The 21,774-nt window shown below is 41.6% G+C and overlaps 1 protein-coding gene across 2 annotated transcripts in view; it reads right to left on the reverse strand.

The window, feature by feature from the left end:
* Positions 1–21,558, reverse strand: part of PARVA (parvin alpha) — a 69,903-nt gene extending 48,345 nt beyond the window's left edge. Inside the window, exon 1 of one of the 2 annotated variants that reach the window (XM_054200222.1) lies at positions 21,304–21,558. In XM_054200222.1, coding sequence (XP_054056197.1) covers positions 21,304–21,439 — 136 coding nt within the window. In that variant the 5' untranslated portion in view covers positions 21,440–21,558. The remainder of the gene's footprint in view (positions 1–21,303) is intronic. The other variant, XM_054200221.1, reaches the window with a different exon arrangement.
* Positions 21,559–21,774: the final 216 nt, after the last annotated feature.

Below are 21,774 nucleotides of genomic sequence, written 5' to 3' on the forward strand. Positions count from 1 at the left end.
GTGACCAAGCACTGGCATAGGTTGCCCAGAGAGGTTGTAGAGTCCCCATCTTTGGAGATATTCAAAAGCCATCTGGACATGCTGGCTCTAGGTGGCCCTACTTGGACCAGATGTCCTCCAGAGGTCCCTTCCAACCTCAGCCATTCTGTAACACTCCAGGTACACAGTGTATCTTTGTAGCTCAGCAATGACACTGTCATGAGCAATTGTGAATGGATGGAGACACATGACCTACCTCCCATCACACTGCCTGTATGAACCCAAAGTCCCAAGGGTCTGGTACACACAGTGATTATTCAACTCAGAAATGCTCAGAAGGTTCAACTATTGATACAAATTGCAGAACAAGACTCTCACTGCAAGAGCAAAGAATTGAGTAAAGAATCCACCAGGCCATGAATGCCCTCAACCACTCTTTCCACACACAGACAACAAGGCTGTCTAATGAAATCTAAGCCACTTGAATATACAGGAACACCTTGTTCTTTTCTTGAATTCCTACAAAGAGTTAGATTCATTTAGTACCTTGGTAAAAACCGGTATTGCACAAATATGCTCTGTTACAAGTCAAAACTATTAAGAATTATTTCATCTTTTCTCTTATCTGATGTTTGATGTATTTCAATAAGTATTATACACACCAGGAAATAAACGACCTGTGTCCTTCGAGAGGAAACTGTGAAGTTAACATATATCACTTCCGAATAAAGAAATGATTCTCTCCTTTTCCAGAGACCGACATGACAAAAGCAAGTGGTTGTTTTCTCCAGATGAAACCCCTGAAACTGTACATTCTAGCCCATACTCTGTAGTATGCTTTGAAGCAAAAATAAAAATGCTTGGGTTGCTGCTTCTTCTGCAAAGGTTTCAATGACAGTAACAACAATGTATGCTAACACTTTTAAAGCCTGGGGAACTAAACAATAAGAAAGACTCCGCTAACCATAGAATCCTCTACAGTGCCTGGATGAAACAACTGAAGAAAACTGCTGCAGCTGATTGTACCGTCTCTAGGTCTTGGCATTCATTATTTAAGTTCAGTGGAAACTGTTCAGCCTTGAAGCAGACTGACTCATGCACTTTAACTTTCAATTTCCTGCAAACGATCCATTAGTTTTTGGCAAGTTTTATACTGCACAGTACTTCCATGAAAAGGGCAGTTCTCAAACTCTTCCGATTTCAACAGCGTTTTTTGTAACAGAATTTTAGTGAAGATAGAATTTGTAGATATTCATGCTCTGACGAAACTGAATGTGATCCCCACCTGAAGACATCCAACATACTTACCAGAGGTAGAAGAATGTTCTCTTCAAATGTAGTCATTGGGACAAATCCTGCTGGGCTATACTATACACTCCTTATGAGGCAGTGGGCATTTATAAGAGAACAAAAGCTGGGTTTAGATGTGCAGATTTATCTGACAAGGAAAGTAAAAAAAATATCTACGTACTATCTACATTTCTCCCAAAAGTGCACCACCTAATCCTATACTTCTCTGGGTTTACAATGGCTGAAGTGAGCCACTTGATAAATGCTAATTTTGTCATTTGCAACTCCAATTGTTTTTAAATTTACCATTCCCTTCAAATATTTTGTCACCAAGTGGTATCCAAAATATGTCAGTAACTCAAAATGGAAAATAACTGTGGTATCCCCAACGCCACCATTCGGTAACTGTAGATAAATGTGGTCTGGTAAATGGTCACTAGTAAAATTATTCTTATTCCATCCCCAGGATATAATTATTTAAAGATGAGAAAAGAGATGGAAGTATCAACAAACATACATGTGAATATAGTTTTCAAAGTACTTGGTAGGATTCCAAATCCATATGTGCTCCAGTTCAGCTGATACAGTAGAAAAGCTTTCCCTCCTAAAATTAATTTTTTTTTCATTTGTGCACCTTGCAGAGTGTGGGGCTGGAGTCTTGTGTCTATCCACATTCTAAGAATATTACAGTAAACAGATTTCCTCACCTCAGCGTATCAAACCTCAATCTACACAAAGCAATAGTAAACAGCTTGAAGACTTTTCATGTTAAGTCAGGTCCCCAGCCCTCTCTCCTGGGACTGTCATCTGAGATTTGCAAGATATTCTACCCTTTGTAAGAACTGATCCAATCTCATCCAAATAATTTTACTTAAGTGATGGAACTGTCAAATGGTAGTAGATTTTTGGCCACTATGGGAAAGTTTAGATGCGATAAACTAGGCAAGATGGACGAGTAGCAAAAAAGTTTTATAAAACAGGAGCAAGCTCCAGGATGTTTTGAAGGGCTTCCTTTTAAGAGTTCAAAAGATACATTGTGTTAGTCTAACAGGGGATTAAAACATTGTGGGAATTTAAGTAGCTATTTAGGCACCTCGATCTGGTATGTACTTGGGTGTCCAAAAGACACCTACCAGCTCTACAGGTGCCTGCATCTCAGCTGGTAAAGTCCGCCAGATATCTATTCCCTAGTGCTGGACATGAACACAGACATAAACCTCACTCAAAACACAGGCGCTTATTTCCCAGCCTCCTTTCCCAAGCCAGACTTTGCACAAGTACTTCCACTGTAAATAAGATAAGCAAAGATGGCAAACCAAAGTTACAATAATTATTACCTACTGCAGAGGGTTACCTTACTTTCTGCACAAGCAATGTGGCATTTGATGTTTCATGACAACGCTAAGTTTTCCATATTTTCTTGTTATGTAAGTTACTATTCTGCACTTCAGAAAGAACTCTCTCCTACTTTCATGAAACCACTAGGAAGTATTCCCAAAGACTGGTTAAATGCTCAAACAATTAGCATAAACCTAACCCCTTTCTTTCTTTTTTTAATGCACTCTAATTTCCCCATTTCTAAAATGTGTAATTTCTTGCACCTATGCTTAAGGTTCAGTCTGACACATCTGCTTCACTCTTTCCACTCATTTTTAAGCCTTAACATAGTATGTGCCTGATGCAGTTCTTAAGCTCTGCCCACTCTGACTTGATCCATGTATGCACCACTTTGAGCACATGAATGGTTTCTTGACTTGTCTACTTGTATGTTTATTGTTAAGTGAGGAATTAAGGGGTTTGTCAGACTGATCCCAAGTGCTTAGCATCTGAACAGCATGAATTTTTACTCAGTTGAGTAAGAAAACCTTTCCCAAAGTTTCATCTCTCTGTCCATGCTAACTGCCTACATCCGTCTCTACTTTCCTGACAAAAGAATAAAATTTACAGACATTCTTATCTCTCTGGGATTTATTACTGAAACTGGAGACCCGATGGTTTGAACTGGGGCATCAAATGAAGCAGAGCTCGTATACTAGTCATCTAGGGGTTAAGCTAATTTGTTAGTGCCCTTGCTGCTTCTTGCCGTCAGCCACTATGCATCCACTCTTTAAATTCTGAAAAGAACACTGACCTTTAATCTGTGGTATTAGTTCCTTTGACAAAATGGAAGATTATGTCTTTTTCCCCACAAGCCTTCATGCGAAGCTTAGCCAGCTTCCATCTGGTCTGGCTAATTAAATGTAAGTTAACATTACGTTATGAGCCAGCTCCAGCCCACAGACCTTCTATTCTGCAACTGCACATTTATTAATTGGCCAAACTATTTGACTATTTAATTCCAATTTTTGATTACTTCTATTTTCTTCACTCTCTCATGAAAACAGGGAAATGTTTTTGAAGACATATTTGCATAATTTCAGCTCAGAAACACAAAACATTAAGACATGGTAATAAGATTCTGAGCAGCCATAAAATTGTCAGTTTTTTTAATTCTGTATTTGACATGTTAATAAAGTACCGTCATAACAGTGTGAAGGATCTGCCTGTTATGCACAAGATCGGGAATCACTGGAGCTGTACTCTTTGAAGCTGGCTGTGACCCACAATATGGCCCTATATGTACTAAAACTAGAGCCAGTTGTTGTATTCCTTATTCAGTCAAAACTTTCTTTGACCTTAATGGGCATTCTGTCTGAATGAAGAACAAAGAGATCAGATCTAATAAGGGGAGTTACTAATTGTAATCATGCCCACAGTTAACTTTCGATAAAATTCGTTTGGAAAACTGAAAATACAGAGGCTATACTAAGTCAAAATGGTGCTTTGCACTATTTTATTTTTAATATTAACTCTAGGTAGCTCTTGTATGTAATCTGTTTTGCTGTATTTAACATTACATGTTAGAGAGGAAAACTATAAGCTTTAAGACTTTTAAAATAAATAATGCGGCAAAGTTAGATTTATGAATTTGTTTTAACACCTGATACTACTTTGAGAAATATTGTTGTTAAGTACAATAGCTTAAACCTCTTAACCAAATCCTTCTCCTTTGGGATAGAGGCAAAGATCACATTAACAAAAGCTATTTCTTCATATATTTATCTAATATAATGCCCGCTGCAACAGTATGTAAAGCAAATTAAAAAAATGCAAAACCCAGAAAATCGTTCACACAAACACAAAAACTGAACACCAAATGAACTGTGAACTGTTCTTGAAAAAAAAAAAAAAACAAACAAAAAACAAACCACTACCAAAAAAACCAGTTAAAAGTTCAGTTTCATAAAAAATCTAAACTGTATCAAGACATGCAACAGAGTTAAAAAAACAACACAAACTGTGAATGGCACAAAGTACTACCTAATATAGCAAGACCAAACACTGAAATTAGGAGACCACTGCTTGTTTCCACTTCTTACCCTGCAACAGATCATGTGAGTCAACCCAATACACCTTTTTCTGCCTTTATTGCCCCAAGCAGATGGTATGGATAGAACAAACATTTCTCCCTTTCTATCCTCACTCAAAGTTTCTCAGGTGTTCAGAAATGCTCAGATGAAGATGTTCTGTATAAAAGCAGACTATTAGCAGCTATTATTATGTTGGGAATAGAAATGAACAAATAATTCACTTCCAAGAATCTCTGAAAATAAAAATGTTGTGCAAGATCAACAACAGACACAAAGCATTTTTTTTTTATGAAGTTTGGTTATGAGATTTTCTTGTCAACTTATTCTGTTCTCTCCCCTATCCATTAAATTTTAATGATCTGCTTGATAAAAACCTTTCTCATGAACTTTTGAATCTCTGTTTTATCCTCTGCCTAGTTTGCTTTACATTTCTGCTCTTACTGTACACACCAGCTCTGTTTTCTCTGTAGCTTACCCTGGGAACGCTGTTCTGCACGTAGTGTTGTTACCTTTTACTCAGACAAAAGCAACTTAGCTCAGAACGTCTGATAAAATCCACTGGGGTAACTCCTTCAAAAATGAAACACGAGAAGGAAAATACAATCTATATTTACTAGTCCTACTCTAAGACTAGACAAAGTCTTCTTACAAATACCCGTTAAGATTCAGTTCATATTAAAAATACCAGAACTGCAATACAGCAAAATGCTGAGCTCCATTCTAACACGCTTCTATCTGATTCCTGTGAACTAATTCCTGGCACTTACTCCGCTCACGCCAGCTTTCCTCGTGAACTGGAGCCACCTTGTGCCCTACACAGCACCTGCACCCTGCTGTCCGTTTGGGAAAATGTTTACAAAGAACACTGGCATTCTGGGCATGAGACAACGACTCCGAAAAAATATTTATCCGGATTCTATATAAATTGTTTCATTTGTGAGTAACTGTTTCAAGTCAGTTAAGTAAGAACAAAATAATAAAGATGCAAATCAACTGGATGCTGATTATTTTTTTGCAATCCAACCCACCACTGCAATCAGTTTTTAGGAAGTATGCAAAACAGTAAGTCACTTTGAAAACTCGTGGTATAATGAGGAACACCATCAATATTTTCCAGTTTATTAGCTGTTCTTACCTATAATTGAGAATTATAACAAAGCAGTGACAAGAATCCAAGACCATGAGCTACTTTGCTACATGTTTTATTCTGCAGTAAAACTGTAAAGTCTCTTCCTCTACAGTAACGAATTAGAGTGCACAGCACACAGCCTTAAAATATTTACAAGTGCTACAGTTCAGATTTGGCCTCTAGCCACAAAATTCAAATTCAGCTTTGAAACATCCCCAAAACTCAGGAGTTGAATATTTTTCGTCTCATTATAAAATAGGGATCACATGCATCAAATAGATCTGGACATATTTTGAGAGGCTACTGGGGCAAATTTTGATTCAGGGCCAAAACCTACCATATTCTAACAGGATCAATATCAAATGCGTTGAGGGTATGAGGGTACTGAGCCAATACATATTTTCTTTCCTTCTCAAAGCAATGGTGAGTTTCTTTATTCCAAGGGAGCAGGACAGATGTGATCACGCCTTCTAGTAAAATTAATACACATCATTTACACACAAGACCTGACATTTCTTCCTAAGCTTGAAAGAATAGGCCACCAAAAAAAACAAAACCAAAACCCAAACCCCCTGAACTACATAGTTACATCAACTATTCTGGCTTTTTACCATTCTTCTTCTTCATGCACTCTGACGACAAGTTAGGCATATCATCTTTTGAATCCAGTACTGCAATACATTATACTGCATTTACTCTGAGCACTCTGACATTATCATTATCTTCTTTTGTGCCCGACAGCAACTGCAGCTCCTATAATGCCATTATTGTAATTAAGAACAATCTGAACCATTGACAGCATTGCCTCGTTTGCTCTAGAATCCCCTGTGCATTAGTGTTCTTCTAAACCAATATTTCACTATTAATAGTTTGCTGTTTTAGAACTGCCTACAGTTAAAAGAAAAGAAATTATTAGGCCTCAGCCAAACTTGATGGTTGAAGAAGAAACTTGTTAAGAAAAAAAATAAATGAAAGGCTGTACACTGGCAAACTGTTACGCTTTTCTTTACACACATTGAAAAGGGATTCACACCCTGCCAACCTATTCAGGCCGTTACCCAGGTGAGGAAGCTTATTTTGGCTTGCTTCAAAAGGACCACCTGTACAGATACAAAAGAAAACATCTCTCTCTTCTCCCACTAAATGTACCCAAAGTACTCCTCTGTCTAAACTCTCCCTTTCATTAATCCAGCTCACAGTTGGATAAGTAGGGCACAGCAATTTAGACATTCTTGTCTGGGAAATTCTGACCTTAACACTCACCCTTGCTGCACACGTGCTCTCTAGACTGACTGTACCTCTGTCCATCTGTTTGCAAAGTATGACGCCTGCTTGTCTGCTGAGCCAGGAAGGTGGTCCACCATAACCCTAGGATTGCTTAACACCCAAGTCTTTGTGTAATTCCAGGGAAACAATCAGTTGTGAGCTAAAGAAGTGCAGACACAATTGGCTGGACAGCAGTGACACAATAACGTGTACCTCTTAGAGGCTAGGGCCAGAAAGCCCATGGCCAGGCAATGAGAAGCAACTGACATTTTCCCTCTGCAGTAAATGAGAAGCTGGAGTATTAAGTCCAAACATAAAAGAAATCAGCAGTCATTACATGCATGCGATCTGGAAAAGGGCTATGTTGAAGTCTACCTATTGAACATTATGAGTAACTTGGAGCTTTATATATTTTTAGTAGACATGAACACAGGAAAGCACTATAGGGAAATGACCAAAGAAACATGGATAGTGGAAAAAGCTGGTATCTCCAAAGGATAAGACAGAAAAACAAGTACAAAAAAAATTATTTCATTACTCTCTTTCTCCATCCTGTTTCTAGCATAGTTAACTTGACCTGAATTGTTTGCTTGTGCACTGCTGCAGCTAACAAAGCCAAGAGGCCATCTCTAATTAGAGCACTTGAAAGTTGTCTTACTGCATGCAAAGGCAGGCAAAAGAGATATAAGCACTACATGAGACTTCAGTACAAACACTAAAGATGTGGTGATGGATTTTTCTTCTTGTAAACACACATTCCATTAAAAAATTATGAACCCTATACTAATGAAACACTCAGGAAATTATAATGTTTACACTACATCTAGGATTTTTTATGTTTTTGCAGTATGAGATGGTATTTTCATGTCTGGGACATCTCTACCGTTTTGGAGAACAGCAGCTTCTCCTCACTCTACCACACCCTTCAGTCTCTGCTCAGAGCTTTTGAAGGGAGGTAGTGGTCGCTGAAAATTGTTGCACCCCCTTCCTACCACCCTGACTAAAGTCCCTTTTCCCAAGTGGAATTTCATAGGTTTCACTGTGAATAAAGCTTAGTATCACCCACCGCTGGGTCAGTGCCATAGACTGCTCTAACACTCCACAGGAAGGGAAAAGAGCAGAATCAGCTCTATGCTAAGCAGAAATCAGAGAAGCCAGGACTTAACCACAACTACAACTACCAAGAATGACTCACAGAAATACATATTCTAGGTGTTTTCTTTTGCAAGAATAATTATCTAAGAAAAACAAGATGATTGTCAACCATGGTACATTATATGGTGCTTAACACAAATATCAATAAGAAGTCATGAAGAGAAATGAAAAGACTAAAAGCAAAGCAGTATTGGTAACTCATGACCAATGTGCTCTCTTTAATTTTGTATTAAATCCACATATACAATAAGAACATTTTATGCAATTATTTCACAGGGACTACTAGAAAACTAAAAGGAAAGCAGAACATTTGGGAGACTGTAGAGCCCTGTTACTTAACCCTGCAATTCTTCAATATTTTGAGTAAGGTCATCACTTGGTTGAACAGTGGCACAGTCTAGAGCCAGGTGCAGGATTAGGGTGAACAGATGGTGACTAATCTTCCTAATACAGCTCTGCCAATACAACTCACTCTTCACCAGCCACATCCCTGTTTTTCTTTTTTTCTGGCCCTCGGTTTTCTCTGGCGTGAGCACAGGTTGTCAAAGGGGTAGTTGCATGGTAGGCTATTCACATAAGGCTGCTGATCTGATTTTGCTTTTGGTCCAAGACATCTTTTGTTTGCATTTCAGTCTGGCCACCAAAGTGAATTAACTCACTGGCGCACTCAACACACACATACACACCCAATCACAAGAGAGACAAGGGTATTAAAACCAAGTAATGTTATTCTATTAATAAGTATTAGCACACCAGACAGAAGATGTATGATGATATGTATAAAAAGCAATGCTCTGAGTGCCTTGCAACTCAGTGCTCTGAGTACAGCTACACACTCAAACCAGCACAGGAACTACTCCGAGCTGGAGAAGACACAAGGAATACACAGAGAGCAAGCTATGCCTTCAGCCCCACCCCAGCCCTGCATTTGGAAGAGCTGCAAGAGAAAATGTGAAGCACTACAAAATATCCTGCCTTCCAGCTCATCATCTCTTATGCAAAATGGCATCACACTGCTCCCAGCACAGCACTGACTGCACCTAGCACAGTGTTAACTGCACTTTCAAGGGTCATCTCTTTTTGGTTTTGGCTGCAGCTAAGCTAAGAAAATAGCCTATCATTACAGATACAAGTCAACAGCACCATATATTTTAACAGGAACTGGTGTGGGGAGGAAGAGGACAGAAGCAGCAGATGGGAAAGCAACAATATTTTAGGTACACCTCAACCACTGCTTTTCTAAAGTTTCACTTCGCAAAGAACTGTGCCCCTACAACTGCTGATTTCACCTTCAGCAACAACAGCATTTTGCTGAAAAAGGCTGCAGAATTCTGTGTATTAAGTTAACAGGAAGCATTTGATCTCAGATACAGTGAAGTAACAAAAGAACTGGACTGTCCTTATCTTAATCTCAGCGAGAAAGGCAGACAGCCGAGTATTAAACTATTCGGTCTGCAGCAAGGGCACGGTTTACTGATTGCAAAAGGCATTAAAGAGAGAAAAGAAAAAGTAGGATATATCCCAGAGATTCTGTCCAAGGGAGATTCACAGAAGCACAGACCTGCACTTGCAGGAAGCTGCCTTTAAGCTGACGGCTTTCAGAAGATGTAGAACCCCACAAGCAGTAATCAAACTCAGCGAGAACTCTTTGTCAGTCCTGGTCTCTTGGTCTTCTCTTCCCCTCAGGGCAGATTCCTTAAACGCTAAGGGGAACGTTGGAGTTCTAAAACTACAGATTCTCTTGACAGCACGATCACTTTAGTGAGGATGAAAATAAGAACTTCACATTTACTCTCTTCTACAGCTTTACTTGGTTATATCCACCTTCATGTTGAAGACAGTTATATCCACCTTCACATCGAAGATTGGATGAATGTTTTTATGAGTCTGATATTAAAGAGCATATTTCAAATCTGGAGATGTAAAGAAAAACTAAAGGTACATCAGTCTAAGCTGGTCTCTAGCTGTTTTTTTCTTCTTCCCATGGGTCTGTCCTGTAATTTGCAAGCACTGGAGGCTCTTCAACTACTTGTTTAATGCTGATTTTACTTCACCTCTTTAATCTTTTTTACCTTTCATCTAGATAATTGCTATGCATCTAGCCAACCACAGCAGATACCGAAAAGAACTGACAGAGTATGCTGTCACGATGCCTTCATCACACCTGATCAGTCAGAGGGAAGAGGCTGGTGGACCAGACCCATCCACCCTTCCCTCAGCTGAAATACTGAGCCATCAGACACCTGAATCTTTAGATGATCTCCAGAGGTCCCTTCCAAACGTAACTATTGAAGAATTCTGCAACGCAAGCTTGTCAGTCTCTGTGACAGCACAGTCCAGCTGGCAGCTTGTGACCACCACCCCTTCCCCACAGATGGGGAACAGCTGTTGTAACAACAAGCACTGCCAAACCACCAAGCACCCTCATCCATGTCTGCTCACAGGACCCTAAAGAGCTCAGCAGTGACTGCTTCAACCCAGGTAGCGCAAGCAGAGGAGGGAAGCAGCTGCTGCTGAAGAGAAAAGAGGAGAGGAAGGGATGGACACAGCCTTACAGAAGACATCCTCCCTCCCCCTGCCCTCCAGCCCTGTCCCTCCTCCCAGCCCAGCAGCACCTCATAGAGCAGCTGCTTTCTGCAGCCAGACCCCTTGCTCGGCTCCTCTTCACCACCCTCCTTCCTTTAACTGTTCCACGCATGTTTACTTTTATCCTGTATGAAAACTATAGGCTCAGATGATGACAAACTGCTCAATTGGGAGAAACACGGGAAATAAAAGGCATACTTCTGTAACAGCTGACTTGCCCACATAATCTAAGTCTGCTTTTGGAAGTCAAATACAAAGACAGAGTTCAGTGGCTCTATGTCCAAATGCAGGTAGTCAGAGAACAACAGAATTAATGGCCATATTGGGTCAGAACAGCAGATCAAAGTCCAGGGCCCCAGCCCCTGGCAGAAATGTATTCTTAACAATATTAACAGGGAAAGGCAAACCAACAGAATTTTCTTCCTTGGTATAAGCTTCCTAATAGCCAGGGATTTCCTAATTTCTGAATCTGAAATGTCTATGATGGCCTACATGATTTGCATGTGGGCCACTACAGATTTTTTTTTTCATCTAGAATCCACCCAGGCCCATTTTTGGCCCTCTCTCCCTTTTAAAAAATATTTCTGGCATCCAAAATATCCTATAGCAATAAGTTTCAGAACTTAATCATGCACAGAGTAAAAAAAAAAAAATAAAAAAAATATTCTGTGCCACTTCAGTTAGTTTAAAAGCAACTGGATGGACTTAACAATTGCAGGTACTCTTCTGGGAACAGGCAGGAGCCCAGCTCTGTGTCCTCTTCATACACATCCCCTACTGCATGCATGAGTCCTCCTGCCTCCAGTGAGTCACTGCCACAGGCCCCTCTGCCTCCTCTCTGGCAGTGCTGTGTTTTGTGCTAATCTCAACCCTGTCAGCACATTTTACATATCCTATGTTTTACAATTCAGTATGATCTAAACCCTTCATAGATGTTTACACATGCTAGGAGACATTCACATAAAGCAGGCACTGATACACCTAGCTCTAGGATGCTAGGATACCTCTGGATATAGGCCCAATAACCTGTCTGGCAAAAATGTAGGCATTTGGGACTCACACGTTCCTACACATTTGATTGCTGTAGATGGAACACACGGACCAAGCATGATTGAACTGGGCCCTACATGATTAATTGGTTAAAACAATGACTTTTTTAGAATAAGTTTGGTATTATCTGTGACTTCTGAGATTCAGAAATGCATTCACAGGTAATATTTTCATATCTTTCTCTGAACCAACCAGAGCCAAAGCCTATTAAAAAAACAAACAAACAAAAAAAACCACCACAAAAAAAATTCTCTTGAAACCAAAACCAAAGAGAAACTGCATTAGATTAAATTCCCAATAAGATCACGAGCCCTAGAAAATACTGAAATGCCAGAAATAATGTTAAAATGCATTTTATGTGAGGAAAAAAGCCAGAAAAATATGCAAGATATACAGATAAAGAGCTCTAGGTTGCAAATTATTGCATGCAGGGGCTCTTCCCGCTGTTTGTGAAAGTATAGTGCCTAACATAATAGGATCTGGCCCTCAATTTCACCACATATAAACAACAATAGATGCATAACAATGTCTTACAGATAATAGCTAACAGAGCTGATTAGTTTCTGTTTATTGCAAAGAGCAGCACTTGAGGACAGAGGAGGCAGAGGCAGGAAGGTAAGACAGAGGCAGCCCCAAAAGCTATCAAAGGCTACAGCAGTTACTCTTTCACCTGCACGAACCCAGCACAGCACAGCTTGACAGATGACAAGCAGCTTCAAGCATGTCAGGGCTGTCATTTACATATATGCCAGAGAGTTGCATCTGGAGGCCTATTGCTATCACAGCATAAGCAACAGTTGGGTGTTCTGTCTACGCTGACAGAAGCGTTTCAGAGGCAATTATCTTTCTTTCTACCGAGCAATCCCTTCAACGGTCAGAGCACAGAGACCTCCCCAGATATCCCCTGACAATTTGGATTCAAAGGATGGGAACAAAAACCCAATGCTCTCCTCTTGAGTAGTTTCTCTCCCTTTCATACACTGCAGATGTGCTCAGAAGGCTCACAGCAATCAAATAACAATAAAGCAAGCAGGTAAATCTTCCACCCATTTTTCTTTTCACTTTACATGTTACTTCCACTTAAGAGAAGTATTTTATCTACTTAACAGAACTTGCTCCAAGGCAGTAATTATTTCATTGGTGGTACTAATAGGTTTTATCCAGCATCAGCTACGCAGCTGTCTGTGATGCACCTGTGGACCAGCAGGGACATGGGAATATGTAACACACTATGTAGGGAAAAGATTACAAGCACATTTCAGTTGCTATGCAGTAAGGTTGGCGGTGAAGTGCATTATGTGAGACACCAAAAAGAAGCTGTTCAGCTACTCCGATGGCACAAGAAGGCCTAGGGTTGATGTACTGATATGCTGCAGTAAAAGACAGAAATTCAAAAGTACTGATATAAAAGTGATGATAAAACCTTTGCCATTTCCTTTTAACAGAAAATGCTGTATGACATCTTCAGAGCACCAGTATGAAATTAGCATTCAGTGACCCATTTTCACAATTTGCACTATGTATTAGCAAATACAATGCTAGGACATATATCAGTTCTTCTTTTGGCTCTGTCTGCATTTTAAATACAGCATCAGGTGAGAGCAGTAGAAAAGAAAAAGCCTGCCAATAATTTAAGCTAGTCTAGAATGTCTCACATTAGAAAGAGACGAAAAAGTCTACTGATAGGAAAAAACAGTCCTTCGTACCAGTAGTGCATTACTCTACTCAAAAAGAAGTTGCAGAAACAGGTCCAAAGAAAATAATTCAAATATGTCAATTAAAATTCAGCAGAACACTTCTTGTATACTAAGAAATACATTTATTTAATAGTAAAATGCCCATAGCCAGACCAGGGCATGGTCTCTTGCACAACAAGGCATTTTAGTCATGGATTCCAGAAAGACAAAAATTTTACTTAAAACACCTGAACAGCTCTTATCACCCTACACTTAATCTGTATTTTTAATTTGTTCTAAATTCGTATTATTCTATGAAATGCATGATGGCAACAAAATAAAGATTAAGAAATTGAAGGTTATTATCAAGAAACAGCAGAATCTACATTTTTTTACGCTGTTAACATACTCTTCCCTTAGGATTACAGAGAATACAGCCCACTGTGACCTCAGATACCAAAATGAAATAAAAAGGAAACATAGAAAAGGAAGAAATACCATAAGTGGAAGCTAGAAGAAAATTCATTCCTTCCCTGCCCATCAACACCAAATAAACTAGTCAGAAGAGCAGTCAAATTACTGAAATTGATGTCATATCAATTGGGAAACCGACTGAGCCCGTACAATGAGCAGTAATTGCTTTCTACCAAATTCATGGGTCCATGCTGTCTGTTTCCCATCTGCTCCTATGCAATTTAAGCAATTCTGAACTTTACTCTCCAGTCCCAAATGTGTCACAAATTTATTGGCATGTCAGGGGCCAATTCTTAAGATTCTCCACTAAGGTAAGCTATTAGGAAGAGTGAAATTTCTGTGTCTGTAATTGCCAGGCCAGGAAAATTCAAGGAGGACAATCACACATGACCTTACTGAACCCACCATGAAAAATTCATAAGATAACACAACACACCCCCCTGCATCTAAAAAAAGAGGTCATTCTGTTCTTTCCTTGCACTTGTATAAAGATATGTTTAGTACACAATGCAGACTACTATAAGAAGCTTTCAATAAATTTTAATTTGCGGTTGGGTTTTGCTAATATGATGAGCTCCATCATGCATCTTAACTCCCGCTAGATAAGGACTGGAATCTGCCAGTAGCATATACAGGGTGGCTCAGTCTTTGAATGCTTTTCAGAAATGAAAGGGACAGAATCTTACTCTAAACTGCAGATAATTTTGGCAGGCATACAACAGTTCAGTTGTAAACAGGTGATCAAATATTCTAGTACTCTCTCACAGTTTTCTCATTAGATAAAAAGTTAATGAATTCCAAACATATTTAATCATTTGCAATTTTTATTACCTTAACAGAATGTATATACTATTTAAAGACACAGCTGCTCATGCTCTCACAGGAAGGACCACAGTACAATGTTCTCATCCTCAAATTACACCAATGGTGATAAGATACTGTAAACGAAAACCAGGCTAAGACCCTATGTGACAGATAACGACATTAGCAAATTCGAGCTCCAAATTTCAGATTTTATGAAATATTCTCTAATAATTAATGACAATGTATTTTCCAGATTAACATATGTCTTAAGCTATGATGAATCCCTGCTTACATCACGTGGGATAACAAGTAACAGTATCTCGGGTTACTCTCTCTGTTTTGGTCAACAACTTGTACTGTGATATTAGAGAATTCATTTCACTTGTCTAGAATGTTCACATCTCTAACATTGGTGGAATACTTACCATTGCCAAGAACTTTGAAGTTCGTAAGGAAAGGCTTGCTATATATTTTTATAAATACTTATGCATATAAACTAATGTTATTACAGAAAATCCATTTTATATTGTATTATAAACTACTTTTTCTAGATCTAAAACTAGATAGACTTTACTCTCTTTATAAATAATCTACATTACTCTTCACTGTAATGTCACTTCAGATCCTAATTTATTTTCGTTTTCTGGAGCATTTTGGCACTGGCTTTATTGTGCACTATATAAAAAAATCATTTTGACAATGATCAAAATGCCTGTTCATGGTATAAATACAAAAAACATATACATATAATCATGTATCATCTACAACAGTTAAGTACATATATAACACAGATAGTACTAAAATGTAATTAGCATATTCCCTACAACAGATAAAACATTTCTGCATTATTTAAAAACACTAATTATTAGCCCTTGTGGTAAAATACCAAAGTAAATCAATAAGTTTCTGTCCTCTGTGTAACAGTAGAACTTATACCAATTGAAAGATAGCAAAATTTTCAGTTGCCCCTTATTTATCGTAAGAGCACCAAGTCCCACAGACTTTCTTGACCTATTGCTAAACTGTAAGACCCAGGTATGCTCCTGAGTTTTTGATTCCAGGTGTGCACCCTGAGCATGGTCTGGCTTAATGCAGAGAGGCTGCAGCAGGGAACAAAACAGAGGTATGGGGGGAGCAGCCCCTTGGTAGCCCCTGACGGTGCACAGGTTGCGAAAAAAGCCACGGTAGCTCTAGGCAGGTCTATAACTCAGTTGATCAAGAGACTGGCATCTTCTGTAGAGTCTACATTCACCTAAAATTAAAGTACTTGTTCTACTGCCCATACGTTAAATGCAACAATAAATTGGAATAACCAGAACTGTTGCCTCATGAAGAAATCCTGACATAGGTGAAATCCAGAACATGGACTTCCTCTACTGGAATATTAAAATCACAAAGCACAAGACTAAGTAAAAGGGGAAATGAATACCCCACACAGAAAAAAATCACAGCATTATTTCTGAAGAGTTACTAACAGTTCATTGTACTTAGAGACCTTACATGATTAGAGATCAACATTCACAACGAAATGGGGTAGATATCAGACTAATAATCTGGACTACAGAATAGATCCTGATGTTCTACAAAAAAATATGAATGAATGAAGAGTAAAGGTGCCACCCAAGAGTACTCCATTCCAGTTTACAAAAGTTGAAGGTCTAAACATGGCCAGTAGAAGAAACATATTTTTTTCAAATGCCTGTAATTTATACTTGAACATTTTCTAATACATCACATGTGTCAACAGTTGAATAACCACGTGCACTCCTATGAACGAGACCTGCCACTAGATAGGTCAATTCAAGCAGGAAAAAAAAAATAAATATCAAAGAACAGAGCCTAGATGAAGAAGCAAGCTGACCTCCTATATGAAGTTCCTAGCTACACTTCAAACACATCTGGAGCCCTACAAAATGTGGCAGCACAACTTAAGATGGAACCCATGTGTATCACAGCCTGCAATAAACAAGGTGACTCATTAAGAGTTTGTAAACCCTTATTTATTTCTAATGGAGGAAAGATTAGGAAAAGTAGCACAGCAAGCTGTAGACAATCCAGGAGACTCCCCTAGTGCATGAAGGATAACTTCTTAAGCACTACCCTACCAGAGGGGATGTGATACTGGACCTAATGGATGGTCGCCAACACAAGTGAGTTAAACGGTGACATCAAGACTGGAGGCAGCCTAGGCTTCAGTGATCATGCACTGGTGGAGTTTGCAGTCCTGAGGGATATTGGGTCAGGCAAAGAGTCAAGTCAGGACCCTGAAATTTAAGAAAGCAAACTTCCAGCTCTTCAAGGAGTTAGTCAACAGGACCCCTAGGAAACTGCCCTCAGGAACAAGGAAGCAGAACAGAGCTGGCAGATCTTTAAGGATGCTTTCCACAAAGCGCAAGAGCTCTTGGCCCCCAAGTGTAAGAAATCAGGAAAGGAAGGCAAGAGATCGGCACGGCTAAATCAAGACCTGCTGGTCAAACTAAAGGGCAAAAAAGAGATGCACAGGCAGTGGAAGCAGGGATAGGTATCCTGGGAAGAATACAGGGATGCTGTCCGGTTGTGTAGGGATGGGGTCAGGAAGGCCAAGGCACAGCTGGAGCTGAACTTGGCAAGGGATGCAAAGAATAATAAGAAGGGCTTCTACAGGTATGTCAGCCAGAAAAGGAAGATCAAAGGAAGTGCACCCCTCTGATGAGCAAGACTGTAAAACTGGCAACAACGGCTGAAGACTCAACAACTTTTTTGCCTCAGTCTTCACTGGCAGTCTCTCTTCCCACACCTCTTGAGTGGATGGACCACAAGGCAGCAACTGGGGGAGCCAAGTCCCTCCCATTGTAACAGAAGATCAGGTTTGTGACCACCTGAGAAACCTGAACATACATAAGTCTATGGGACCTGACAAGATGCATCCCAGAGTCCTGAGGGAACTGGCTGATGTTGCCAAGCCGCTCTCCATGATATTTGAAAAGTCATGGCAGTCAGGTGAAGTCCCTGGTGCCTGGAAAAAGGGGAAAAGTGCACCCATTTTTAAAAAGGGGAGAAAGGAGGACCCTGGGAACTACTGACTTGTCAGCCTCACCTCTGTACCCAGGAAGATCATGGAACAGGCTATGCTAGGGCACATGGAGGACAGGGAGGTGATTCGAGACAGCCAGCATGGCTTCACCAAGGGCAAGTCCTGCCTGACCAACCTAGTGGCCTTCTACAATGGAGTGACTACATCAGTGGACAAGGGAAGAGCAACGGTTGTCACCTAGCTGGACTTCTGTAAGGCCTTTGACATGGTCCCCCACAACATCCTTCTCTCTAAATTGGAGAGATACGGATTTGATGGATGGACTGTTCAGCAGATGAGGAATTAGTTGGATGGTCACATCCAGAGGATAGTGGTCAACAGCTCAATGTCCAGATGGAGATCAGTGACAAGTGGTGTCCCTCAGAGGTCTGTAGTGGGACCAGTAGTGTTCAATATCTTCATTGATGACATAGACAGTGGGATCAAGTGGACCCTCAGCAAGTTTGCAGACGACACCAAGCTGAATGGTTCAGCTGACATGCCTGAGGGATGGGATGCCATCCAGAGGGACCTGGGCAAGCTCAGCAAGTGGACCCATGTGAATTTCATGAGGTTCAACAAGACCAAGTGCAAGGTCCTACACCTGGTTTGGGGCAACCCCTGGTATCAATACAGGCTGGGGGATGAAGGGATTGAGAGAAGCCCTGCCAAGAAGGACTTGTGGGTAACTGGTGGATGACAAGCTGGACATGAGCTAGCAACGTGCGCTTGCAGCCCAGAAAGCCAACCGTATCCTGAGCTACATCAAAAGAAGCATGGCCAGCAGGTTGAGGGAGGTGATTTTGCCCCTCTACTCTGCTCTCATGAGACCCCGCCTGGAGTACTGCCTGCAGCTCTGGAGTCCTTAGCACAGGAAAAACACAGACCTGTTGGAGCAGGTCCAGAGGAGGACACAAAAATGATCAGAGGGATGGAACACCTCTCCTATGAGGACAAGCTGAAAGAGTTGGGGTTGCTCAGCCCTACTTCAGCCTTTCAGTACTTAAAGGCGGCCTACAGGAAAGATGGAGACAGACTTTTTAGTAGTGCCTGTGGGGTAGGACGTGGGTAACAGTTTTAAACTGAAAGAGTGTAGATATAGACTAGATGTAAGGAATAAATTTTTTTACAATGAGGGTGGTGAAACACTGGAACAGGTTGCTAGAGAGGTGGTAGATGCCCCATCCCTGAAAACATTCAAGGTCAGGTTGGATGGGGCTTTGAGCAGCCTGGTCTAGTTGAAGATGTCCTTTCTCATTGCAGAGTGGTTGGACTAGATGACCTTTAAAAGTCCCTTCCAACCCAAACCATTCTACGATTCTATGAAGAGGACAGGCTTCACAATAAGGATTTACCAGCTTTGAAGCCATCTGAATCTGCTGAAACAAACAAACAAGGAAGATAGTATAGTATCAATCTCACTACTATTATGTTCTTCCACTAAAGAAATGTGACAAATACATGCAGACATAAGAAGAATGTTACGGTGAATTTAATAAAATACTTTTTCTTCCATCAGCAAGTAACACTCCTCACAAAGTGAAAAAAGATTTTTCCAACACAAAGGACAAGGACAATACTAATGTTACTCCAAAATTTTAAAAGGGTAAGTATCAACATGATGAAGTAATGAAATGGCGGGTGCAGGTTTTAGTCAATAAATTTAATACAGATATAGAAGTAATAAGAAGAAACATGATTTCACAGAGTACATCTTTTTGTAAGATTACAAGATTTGTGGATAAAAGTAACTGCTGCCTCAAACAGTTTGCTGGAGATTTCTGACTTAACAATATCTGTCACTAAGGAAAACAGCCTTTTTTAATAATAATACTGGACATACTAAATCTAGTATAAATACGCTAAATTAAAGATCTTTAAACATACCTACAATATAGACTCATCACAGAAAACTGTCACTAGTTAAATGCTGGTAATATTCATGAATACCCTAACAGAATAATATTAACAAAAGTGAGTAACTTACAAAGTCTGCCATTATTTCATCAACTTTGTGCCATCTGCAATGACCAGAAAAAGCCAAATAATATGAGCAGAATCGTGCAACGTGCATTCTGATTGAAAAGCAAGACCATGCATCTCAGAAAGATGATGTGGTATTTACAGAATGAGGGGCTACACTCACCAAAGTTATATCATCCTCATCTGCTACGCTAAAATACTGGTGCCTTTCATTAGCCATGTACACATCAGAAGGAAGGGTCTGCTGAGTGTAATACCCTTCTTCACACTTGCAAGCAACGAACGTTGCTTGGAAAACTGTTTAGAAGTGACTGTTACTTTGGCTCTATTTGCATCATATTTAAATTAACATCAGCTGTCAAAACGATGGGTGAGTGAGGTTAAATTCCAATTCTCTGTCTCATGGGATTTTAAACAGGCTGATTCAGTAGGGAGTAGATATTTAGTCACATGTATGGACAAAGAACCAGACTGTTTTACATGCTCTGTGTTCTTCCAAGCTCCACTGTCATGAGACAAAGGTTTTTTGCTTAGTATGAGAATAATCAGTTTAAAATTTTGATTTAATAATCAGTTAAGCCCTTGAGAAATGATTACTATTACAAACATTTAAATCAGTTGCGTGCATTACGCTGTTTTCTCAGAGCAATGTGTATCGACCATGCTGTACACCAATATAAAGCAACAAGTTACCAGTCAAAGAGGATTTGAGCATCAAGTTTTTGGTTTTTTGCACCACAGCTTAATAGGCAAGTACTCCTGACGGGCTGCGAGGCGCGGCCGAGGCGTGCGGCGTCCGCAACCTGAACAAGCCCCAGGCCCTGCCGGCTGCGCGGAGCTGCGAGGCGCTCAGGCCCGCAGGCCTGGCAGGCCGCCGCGGCCCTCGCCACCCGGAGCGCTTCACCTACCGCGGGGAAACGCTCCCCTTCCCCAGCCCGGTCACCCCTGTCAGTCCGGCCCTGTGCCTCTCTGACCCCACCCCGCGGTACGAGCTCAGCAGTACCCCACACGCTAGGGGCACCGCTCACCCGGCCCGACCTCCGCGGCTTCCCCCCTCCCGCCGCCGCCCGGGCCGCGGCGCGGCGGACCCGTCTCGGCCGCAGCGCACAGCCACCCCCGCGGCAGCGACGGTGGGTGGGGTGTCTCCCGGCCGGCGCCCGCCCGCGTTCCCGAGTTTCCCAGCCGTGGCGCGCAGGCACCGGGGAGCGGCACCGCGGGGAGAGGCGCCGCGGCCCCCGCCCGGTCCCGCCGAAGCCGCGGGGACGAGGCGGCGCGCTCCTCCCTCGCCGCCTGCCTGCCCACCCCACCCCGCACGTCCTTCCCCAGTCAGCCCCTTCCTCCCACTCCCCAGAGCCTTTTCCTCTCCCCCTGTCTCCTCCTCTTCCCCCCACCCCCACCCCCCCCATTTTAAGGTAACTCCCAGGAAACGTTCAAACCTGTAATTTTTACCTTCTTTGGCTTTTTTCCTCCTTGCCAGAGTGCCGCCGAGCTTGCCCAGGAAAGAGTCATCTTTCTTTCTCGACGGGGGAGATTTAGGGGTGGGGGACTTGGGGGAAGAAGGGGACTTCTGGGGGGAGGTTGCCATGATGGCCCAGCCGCCGTTCGGGGATGGAGGAGACGGGTCCGAGGCCCCAATGCCGTGGGAGGCTGCTCCCAACTCTGAACGGAAGCGGAATTATTTCAAGCATTTGAGGCAGCTCCTGCTCCGCTCTCCCGACTCTCCCGCTCCTTCCCTCCCTCCCGCCCGCCCTCCGCCCGCTCGGCGCCCGCCGGGGAGGGCCTGCTCCCCTCGCACGGTTCCCGCCGCCGGCCCCCTCCTCAGCCCGACGCCCCCTCCCTGTTAGCCCAACGGCCCCCTCCTCAGCACAATGGCCGCCCAACGCCACCCACCCCCCAGCCCAACGGCCGCCCAACGCCTAC

Source organism: Rissa tridactyla, chromosome 4, assembly GCF_028500815.1.
Source record: "Rissa tridactyla isolate bRisTri1 chromosome 4, bRisTri1.patW.cur.20221130, whole genome shotgun sequence".
NCBI classification, from domain to species: Eukaryota; Metazoa; Chordata; class Aves; order Charadriiformes; family Laridae; genus Rissa; species Rissa tridactyla.